The 10490-nt window shown below is 40.7% G+C and overlaps 1 protein-coding gene across 1 annotated transcript in view; it reads left to right on the top strand.

The window, feature by feature from the left end:
- Positions 1–10490, top strand: part of LOC103731396 (aromatase) — a 33246-nt gene that overhangs the window by 13165 nt on the left and 9591 nt on the right. The window contains exons 3-5 of the mRNA XM_008829757.3: positions 2190–2344; positions 7006–7182; positions 9726–9840. Of these exons, the coding sequence (XP_008827979.1) occupies positions 2190–2344; positions 7006–7182; positions 9726–9840 (447 nt within the window). The remainder of the gene's footprint in view (positions 1–2189; positions 2345–7005; positions 7183–9725; positions 9841–10490) is intronic.

Genomic DNA, 10490 nt, shown 5'->3' with positions numbered 1-10490 from the left:
CCTCCCCCTTCCCCTCTCCCCTCGAGGAGAGGGAATGTTTGCCCACTTTGGTGATATCTTCACTTCAGTGGGATTTAAAAGGATGACCTCAGTGCCACTGTCCTTTCTGAGCTTGGAGACTCTGAGAAACCCTCTCTTCTAAACGGTTAGCATTACTGGATTGCTGGTAGGGCTCACTTGGGAGCCAGGTCTGTCTGTAGCCCTGAGAAGTGCGGGCTGCTGTTCTTCATCTGTCATCTTTTCCCTCCCCTCCTCTCCCCTCCCCTCCCCTCCCCTCCCCTCCCTTCTCTTCCATTTACTCTCTCCAGATAAACTTGACCTCACTTTGCTAATGGACCTTGTTTCAAACTGCTTTTCTGTGGTCAACCACACTTCCTTGCCGGTTTCCCTTCTCTGACCTGGTGTCACAGATCACCGCTGAACCGCAGACTGAAAATAACTGAGATGATGGCGCCCTCTAAAGGACACATAGATTTTAACTGTTAGCTAACATTTAGTAAGATTCGTATTACACTTGAGTATCTTATTCTTGCTTTTAAAAATCAATTATTACTAATCTCGCCAAAGAAATGAATCAATAGGACAAATGTAGTGTTAAAAACCCCCGGGAACCGGAGCAGAAAAACAGTGTTCTGTTTTGTCCTGTATGTACTTAAATTTTTTAGATACAAGTTGTGCTTTAATTATAGAATGAGTTAGGAAGTGGTGAGAAAAGCTATAGTTTTCAAGTATTTTAATTCTCAATAAGTTAATTCCTTTTATAGGGTGATTTTTTTCACATAAATAAAATGTGAAGTATCAGATTAATTTGTTGACACCCAAGTAGAAATGCCTGGGGCTGGAGAGCTGGTGCAACCATTAAAGGCTCAGGCTCACAACCAAATAGAAATATCTAAATTTTTGTTTTTGTTGCTAGAAATAAACTTGTGTAAACCATAGAGTCACTTTATTAATATTATTGAAAGTTAAATTGAGAGACCATTTGATTTAATAGAATTTTGATTTAAAAATAGTTTTTCTGAAGTAAATATCAATTAAATAAGTTATATAATAATTCTGCTGCTATTATTTCATGGACTTTTAAATTTAGATAGAACGCTGGAGTCCACATAGTGTCAGAGTTTGATGCACACCATCTCATTGTCTAACCTAATGCTTTAAGCCAAGGCAGAGGCTCTTTTAGCCAGGTATGGTGTCTTCCATGAGGATGTGTCCCAGCAGGCATCCACTGCACACCCCTCACTGAGGCAAAGAAGTCCTTTTAAAAGCCAAGTGTCAACTCTGAGAGGAAGGAACAAGTGTGGAGGTGGACTCCCTGAAAACCAGGCTGATGATCAGATGGGTACAGTATTGCAGCCACTTTGAGAGTTATGTGCTCTGAAGACCTCCATAGCAGGGGAATTTGTAGTGGACAAGTGGAGATGGGGAAGCAAAGTGTCAGTGAATACATGAAAACTTATATAAAAAGTAACAACAATGTCTGCAATAAATATACCACCAGTGACATTTTATACATCTTGAATTTGCACTACTGTGCACTGTGAAAATTGCATTAAGCTAATGGTTTCCATATCTTAGATCACAGGAAAATCTTGCAACTCTGAAGACCTTGACAAGTCATGATGAGATGCAGATATCAGAAACAACTCCTTTTACTGCCTCAGGGAACCTTTCAGGCTATCCCATCCAGGCCCTGGCCAAGCTCAGGGCCAGAAGCACCCCACTGGAAGCTTGAGTGGATGGGCATTCAGGGAGATGGGTGGTACTAGGCAGAAATGCTAGTTCCAAAGCAAGCCTTCTATAATTCCAGTAGCTTATTCTTGCAAGCTGTGGCACTGTCTGGAGTAGTGATAGAATGTGCCTAGAAGGCCAGAGACTGTTTTGACTCTGGTGGTATGGAGGATTCTGCTTTGTGAAGCTTTGCAGTGCTGACTGTAGAGGTAGTCGTATGCTAGTGACTTGGGGTTGTAGCGGCAAAGGAAACAAGTAGTGGTGTCTACAGTATGTAGAAATTATTCAACAGGGATGTTCTCATGCTCAAAGGTGGACTTATTCAACCTCAGTACTAGAAAGCAGGCCTTGTATTTGGCTCAACATGAATTTGCTAGGAAACCCACCACATAGTCAAAGTGCATCACCATAAAGTCTCTCCCATGGTGGATTAACATCAAGATTTGCTTTCTTTACAGATCTTCAGGTATGTTCCATGTAATGAAGCACAATAACTACATCTCCCGATTCGGCAGCAAACGTGGGCTACAGTTCATTGGTATGCACGAGAATGGTATCATATTCAACAATAATCCAGAACTCTGGAAAACGATTCGCCCTTTCTTTATGAAAGGTAAGCAAGAACCCAGTTACATTCTTTTCTTAGGCCTATGAACTTGCCTCTTTATTTATTTATTTTTTTTTGCCTTTTTTTGCATGTTTTAAATTGTGCCTCCTGACAGTTTTGAAATAATGATGCTAAGAAGGGCTAGCATTCTTTATATCTTTGCTATGTGTTAGACATCATACTAAGCATTTAACATTGTAATCCCATAGCAACTCCATATGGTGAATACTCTTATCACCTGCAATTTATAGGTGAGAAAACTAAGGCTCAAAGAATTTAAGTTACTTGCCCCAAATTAAAAAATCAGTAAACGGTGGCCCCCAGGATGCAACCCAGAGCCCACCTTTATAGCCACTGCAAATTGTGGAGATGCGCCTGTATACTTTGGCCAATTTCAACCAAGAATTTGGTGTGTCAGCTCTATTTTGATTTAAATATAACTAAACAGTACATTTTATGAATCACTCAAGTCAGATGTTTTAGGAGAAAATAATCTGCGAATGAAATTAGAGAGTTTTAACACAGGGGAGAACTCTGTATGTTGTTTCATTCAGCCTTTAGTTTTGTGGTTGAGAAAATAAAATCCTTTGAGAGGTTGAGATTTGCATCAGCACAGCAAGTCAGGGGTAAGCAGAGACCCAAATCCAAGCCTCTTTACCTGGCACTTGCCCCTGTATCACATCGTAGTGGAAATGAAGCTGTTGAGGAATATACAGGGACAACCTTTGACATCAATACCAAGTATCAGGATAGCAAGCCATGCCTTGGCAATCTTGCCAGTGATGGAGTCTGGAGCTGGATGGACTTTAGGTCTGAACCTGTAACACCAACCTTCTTCGTTCTATCCCACTTCAGTAGTGAGTTTGGATGTCCCCTACACGGCTGTTCACACAGGGAGAAGCCAGGCCTCAGCCCGGTGAGTGCTGAGTATACCTCACTAAGACCCAGATATGCTCTGCTATAGCCGTAGTGTGTTTGGGTCCTATGCCTTCTGTCAAAAAAAAATCTAAGCAGCTCAAGATGCTGCGTGTTGCAATTCTGAAGGCCAGAAGTCTGTCATGGGTCTCAAAGGGCCCAGATCAGGGTGACATAGGCTGTTCTGGAGGCTCAGGGGTAGTTGTATCTTTTTTTCTCTTGCCTCTTCCAGCTTCTAGAGCCACCTTTTTTCATTGCCCGATAATGTGGGTCCAGTTCCCCTTGCACTAGTCTCTCTTTCCTTCCTTCTGCCATGGTGTCTCCTCTTACTTTGACCCCAGCTTGGAAAGTTCCTCACTAATAGTTCTTGGGGTTCATTAGGGCTCACCAAATAACCTACCATAATCTCCTCCTCACTTTAGTCACCTGCCAAGTCCCTTGTTCCACATAACATATAAAAGAGTTTTGGGATTAGGACCCTAGACAACTTTGGAGAGCAATTTTTTTTGCGCCACTACTCATATTGAGGCTGAAGAATCTCTCTATGTCTTACAAGACCGCACAGTGGATTAACGGAAAAACTACAGGTCTCAGGATTACAGTGGTTTTAAATCTCAATGTTGCCACTACATGCCTCTACGTAGGACCTTAGGCAAGTCACTTGGTGTCTTTGGGCTTTAGTTTTCTTATCCACAGAAGTTGATGAATATTATAGAACTTGAACTCTAGAGTTATCATGAAGAACAGATGAAACTATGCTGTGACTCCATAGTAAACTGCATTTTACTTTGCCATTTGACTCAGGTTTATTAGAAATGTGTTAACTAATAGTTAGGAGTCATTAACTTTCACATACCAATATCCTGTACTCTGTCACCCAGGAGTTATCCATTTGACAAACTAACTCTTCTCATCATTGAATTAGATGCTAAGATACAAAGATCTTAAAAAAAAATACAAGGATAAGCAAGGGTTGGTCCTGTCCTTGAGGATCAAGGTGAGGCTGCGTGAAGTGGGCCAGCACATCACCAAACACTGTTTGGGTGAGGTTTAGGTGCACGGGGCTGCAGAGAACAGACACGTGAGACACCTAAAGCATTTGAGGGGCCAGGGAAGGCTTTTCAGAGCAGTGAAAATGGTGACTTTTGAATGAAGTAAAATCTAACCAAGAAAGTACAACAAAGGGAGACACTGTGGCAGTAAAGAATAGGATATTTGAAAGCCGAGCAGGACAGGTCATCATGACATACACAGGCACCCTGCATAGAGACACATGCAGAAGGCATGGCCAGGTCACCCAAGACACTTCTATTAAATCAACTCAAGGAGTTGAGTTTATCTCAAAAGCTTTGAGGAATCACCAAATAGTTTAAGCAAAATGATGTGAACATGGTGTATGTGTTACAAAAATCCTCTCTGGTATAAAGTGAAAGTTTCATTGGAAAGAAACACAATTATGAACAGTGAAAACAGGTGTGGGGTACTGCAGTGACAGGGTGGCTGGAGGAGGAGGCCACGGGGATAGGAGGTGGTAAAAGAGAACTTACCGTACTTAGAAATTCAGTTTGTCAATGAAACTTTATAAATTTTTAAGATTAGCCTTATAAGTGCAAGGTCAAATTTTCTAATAAAAATGCTACAGAATTAGACCCTAATTAAATGCCCCCAAATAGGAAGCTAATTGTTTATTGAAAAGTACACTCGAGTGCCTGACACTTTTACAATCAATGAGAGTCCTAAGCATCTTGATGTACCTTTTTTGGAGTTAGACTCCTGTTGGTTTTCCTGGGAAAGGGGAAAATTGGAATATACTTTGATATCTACATTGGTAACGCTATGAACGCATTAACTTAGCAGGTGTGTTGAGAGAAACAGGTAAGCACAATTGAAGAGATGGTTCATCCTGGGAGTTGGGGAGGAGATGAGTTAAAGGGCAGAAAAACTGTTTCCTGAAATTACCACAAACACTCTTTATGTTGATAACATTTCATTACTTGCTGACTTTTCTTTTGACCTAGGTAGAATGCTTTTAAGCACATTTAAACATTGTCATATCTGCATATACCACTATTCATAAGCAATCATATTCCATTTTGCCTCTCTGTGTGAACTAAAATTTCAAGCTCTTGGTCAGATAGGCAAATCATGCATGAACCTGGAAGGAAACCATCCGTGACATACAGAGCCAACCCTTGTACACAAAGGGCTGAGTCATTAGGGGAAGATTGTCCCACTCTTGAATGTGAGCAACATGTTGGCAGGTCCCTCCTACTGGAAAGAAGGATTCTCTTTAGCCTTCTTTTTTTTAACACATTTGATAATCTTTATAAAAAATTCTGCTTATTATTTTTATTTTTTATGTGTATGAGTGTATTACCTGCATGTATGTAAGTGCACCCCAGTCATACAGTGCCAATGGAGATCAGAAGAGGGTGTAGGAGTCCCCTGGAACTGGAGTTACAGATGGTTGTTAGCCACCATGTGGGTGCTGGGAATTGAACAGAGATCCTCTGCAAGAGCGGCCAGTGCTCTTAACTGCTGAACCATTTCTCCAGCCCCACATTTGGAAATCTTAAAGATGTAAACCACTCCTTAGACTAGTCTCTGTCTTGCTCTGTTTCTTGTCTCTTTCCCTCTCTCCTTCCTCTTGCCCCCCCATTCTTCCCCCCTCACCTCTTCCTGAAGGAAGCTTAAAGGAAACTTAGAACAAAAAGGGAAAGGGAGATTTTAAACTACCATGACAGACTACCAGCGTGGGCAGCCAGTATTCAGACGGCCAGGGGCAGAGCCAGGAAGGGTAGAGCCAATTCACCCAGCCTGTTATCATTCATACATAAACTCACGTATTCATTGTTTCATCTATCCATCCACTCATTTATCTGTCCATCCATCCATCCATCCATCCATTCATTTAATGAACATGTGTTGAGGGCACCCATGCACTATTGTTTGGAGTATAATGCTAAATATTCATCAACCTTTTTAGGATTGAAATTAAGAGAAGGGCACTTGTAGTGATTTGTAAGACTAGCATTTTACATCTGCAGTGCATAGTTGAGCAGGAAGCGCCTTAGGTCAAATGGTTAAGGATCAGTTTCACTGGTGCTGTAGTTGAAACATAAAATAAATATGACCCTGGCCAAATTCAAACCATATTACAATACATATCAAAAAGCACTGGTTCATGACTGTCCTTTTAAGCACTAATGTTTCATTTGCAATCTCACAAATGATTGGCTAGAGCTTAAAGAAAGTTTAAATTTGGGGGGGGGTGTTGGAGAGATGGCTCAGTGGTTAAGAGCACTGACTGCTCTTGCAGAGGACCTGGGTTCTATTCCCAGCACCCACATGGTAGCTAACAACTATCCATAACTCCAGTTCCAGAGGATCTGATGCCCTCTTCTGACCTCTGCTGGCATTGCAGGACACAGGTGCACCCACCAACATGTAGGAAATACACTCATACACATAAAAGAAAAAATAATAAAATATTTTAAAAACTTAAACAGAAAAACTTAAATTTTTATCATTCATTTAACATAATATTCATTCATTCGTTTTTAGCCAAAAAGGTAAGTACTTGCTTACAGAAAATCAGTATAACACAGAAAAGTATGAAGAAGAATATGAAAGTTTCTCCTCTATTATAGAATGCAAAATTGTGGGCAAGTAAGCTCCTGACATAAAAAAGGCAAAATAACCTGCTTGTGTGTACCCTGAGGTTTATGATGGCCAAATCTCTGTGCCTTCAGCTCTGACAGGACCTGGCCTTGTTCGCATGGTGGAAATTTGTACTGAATCTGTCATACAGCACCTGGATCAGCTGGATGAGGTCACCAATAATTCAGGCTGTGTGGATGTGTTGACCCTCATGAGGCACATCATGCTGGACACCTCTAACATGCTCTTCCTGGGGATCCCCTTGGACGGTACTGAAACTTGCATCCTCATGACTCAGCATTCTGCCCTTTTTCAAACAGGGGATGTGGGACAGCACACCAAGGCGAAGTGTGGTTTTATGCATTGCTCTTACTTAAGCATTTCTAAGTATTCCTAAGGATATTTCCTTCCTGTGTTTCTGCCTTGTTCACTCATGAGATAAAGCTTTCAAAGCAGAGCCCAGTTTTTTATTTTGTTCTCTCCTAGTGCTCTAGGAAATAGGATTGAACCCTAGGCAAAACTTAGGTGGTCATTTGATCGTTAACCTACCCCACTACCAATAAATTGATATTTAACTATTTCCAACCATTCTTTTGGGCATGATACATACATGTGTAGCTATATATTTATACATGTACAACCTCGTCCCTCAAAGTTACTATGAAAACTTGATTGTGCCTATATGACAAGATGATGGCGGGAATGTTGCTGACATCAACGGAAATGATGATGACAACTGCCACTGCTTATGTACATGTCTGCCACTTAATATTTATGATAACTTGATGATACATCTTACTTTCTTCACTCTGCTAGAAAAATAAATATTTAAAAAATGTGCATGTAACTCTACCATTACCAAAAAGAAATCGTTATTTGGATGAATTCCATTCCACTGTGGACATTAGTATGTGACTTTTCTGAATTATTTACAATTGTGTTCATTGAGTTGCCTCTTCACTCAACGAGTATGCATTGGTTACCTATTTTATGCTAGGCTTTGTTCTAGGCTCTGGGAACAGAGCAATGATGAGTAAGGTTTTCACACCATAGTGGTGTACGGACGGTAAAACAAGTAAATATCAGGCTATGTATTGGACAGTAACTGCTGTAGGCAAAAACAAAGCAGGGAAAGAGGACAGGAATTGAGGTGGGGTAGCAGCGGGTGTTGGCATGGCCATATGGAGTGGGTGGTCAGGAAAGACATCTTCAAAAACGACACTTGACATGGCCTGGATGAAGTGAAGCTGTGAGCCATGTGATGATCTGAAAGAAAAACAGTCTGGACAGAGGAATGATGCTTATGCTTAGCATTTGCTGAAACCATCTGAGCTGTGAATGTGTTGCCCGATTTACCACATTTGAACAACTGGTCCAGCTGTACACCCTTTCTTTCTCCCCCAGCTTCCATTGCCCATCTTCCCTATCTACTGGTCTTCAAGAGCTGTAGAAACATCATCTGATTATACTTTAGATGGGTACCCGAGCTTCTCTGAGAAGTTTTTGCGTCACTTGACCCCCTCCAGCCTTTCTGCACACATCTCTGCTGCAGTTAGGTAGACACATGCTTACCTAGCCATGCTCCTTGGGTCCCCCTATGCCTGGATTGTTAGGAAGTATGCTGTCAAGGGAATGTAAATTTGTTCATTAACCTGTGGTCCAGACTGTGACGCCACAACAGCTGTGTAACCTATGCGGGGTTGTGTTTATTTCCCTTTTTATTGGTACTCGGTAAGCTTCCAACTTGCTTATAGGACTCAGTGCACCAAGAGGAAGGGTGCTACCCTGAAATCAGATAGCCCAGGAGCTACAGCCTAAGAGTCTGCTTGCCACATTGGCTGCAGGGTGTTAGTCAAGTTTCTATCAATTGTAGTTTCTTTATCTGCAGAATAGAGACGCTGTCACTCCCTAGCAAGATTATAAGGTTTAAATTTAAAATTTCCCTAGAGAACTTAGAACTGTGTCTGGCATTTGGCAGCTTTTTGAAAATGAATACTGATTCCCTTCCCTTTGTGTACAGGTCTGATAAATTTTTTAAAAAATCAAAGACTTTATTATTTCACTTACTGAATTATCATTGTTATTAACAATGTATTGAAGAAATTTGAAATGAATTCTGCACTGTGGACTAAATATAGATAAGTATGAAGGCTATGTGAAGAAGGCTACTAAATGAATATAGCACTATGAGATATTTATGAGCTATTAATTAGGTAGGTCATTCAAGCACATGTTCTAGTTAATGTTTTAGCTCACCTAACACTAAATTCAATTGAAAATGTTAATAATATTATATGATATTATTAATTATTATTAGTGTGTGTGTGTGTGTGTGCGTGTGCGTGTGTGTGTAGATCAGAGAACAAGTCTGTAATTCTCTCCTTTCACCTTTAGATGGATTCTAGGGATCAAACTCAGATTATCAGGAGACAAGTACCTTTACCCACTGAACCATCTTGCTGGCCCAAACAGCAGCCTCCCAGGTGTTAGAGTCACAGCCATAACAACCATAATTACTAGTCTTTGTCAAGAAAAGCAAGAGGAAGCTGGAGACTCAGCCTAAAGGGAACATGAGAGTCTAGATTATGGTCTCAAATACAAACTTGAAAAGTGGCAACTCTCTGGTTAAGTGCCAATTTAGATGCCAAACAAATAAATTAATGCTTAATTATCCTAGTGTGATCATGCATCTAGATTACCCACTGGTGACCCCAACCTGGTAGAGGAAACTTTAGGGACTGGTCTCTGCTCACACCACTGTTCTCAGACTCACGTCTAGCCCAGTGATTTTGTTCTTATTTTTGTTTTGCAGAAAGTTCCATCGTGAGTAAAATCCAGGGTTATTTTAATGCATGGCAAGCTCTCCTCATCAAACCAAACATCTTCTTTAAGATTTCCTGGCTCTACAAAAAGTATGAAAAGTCTGTGTAAGTAACACAAGCTTGGAAGATTTATGAGTGCAATCACATTGTGTTTTTTATTGTGTCTTTGCTGTTGCTGGCCTATTTGGTAAGCTTTATGATCTCCAGAGTCCACAAGGATGTGTTTATTAAGTTGCTGATGAAGCTGTGTTGGGACAGATCAAGAGTAAAAGAAGCCTTTGGCCAAGGGATTGCTCAGCAAGGGGCCAAATGGGTGGCCTGCAGGCTCTCTAGAACAGGGCATTGTGATATATTTTGAGTTAGCATGAAAGCCTGGGTAACCCTAACATCTGTCAAAAATCTTTGCACAGCTAGAAAAACAGAAATACAGAATTATTTTATAGTTATGTTTCTTTTCAATGAATTTACCATAATTCAATTTGAAGAAATGATAGTAATCTTTCTCCACTTTTCTTGATGTTCAGGAAGGAATATAGAAGCTATGTCAGCAGCATCAACAGAGTATTTAAAAATATAGGTGATTATGTCAAGTGTTTGGAAGAAAGATTTACTGTACCTTTAATGCAATGCACAACATTGTTCCCTGTGATGAGAGAGAGCAACACACTTAGACAAGAACACATGTAAGAATAACAGAATTGATCCATTTTGAAGAGACGGGGGAGCCGGGACCTGCTCGATCCAGGCACCTGAGC

Source organism: Nannospalax galili, unplaced genomic scaffold (genome assembly GCF_000622305.1).
Source record: "Nannospalax galili isolate Female #2095 unplaced genomic scaffold, S.galili_v1.0 scaffold213, whole genome shotgun sequence".
NCBI lineage: Eukaryota > Metazoa > Chordata > Mammalia > Rodentia > Spalacidae > Nannospalax > Nannospalax galili.
This window is presented reverse-complemented; position numbering and strand designations above follow the sequence as displayed.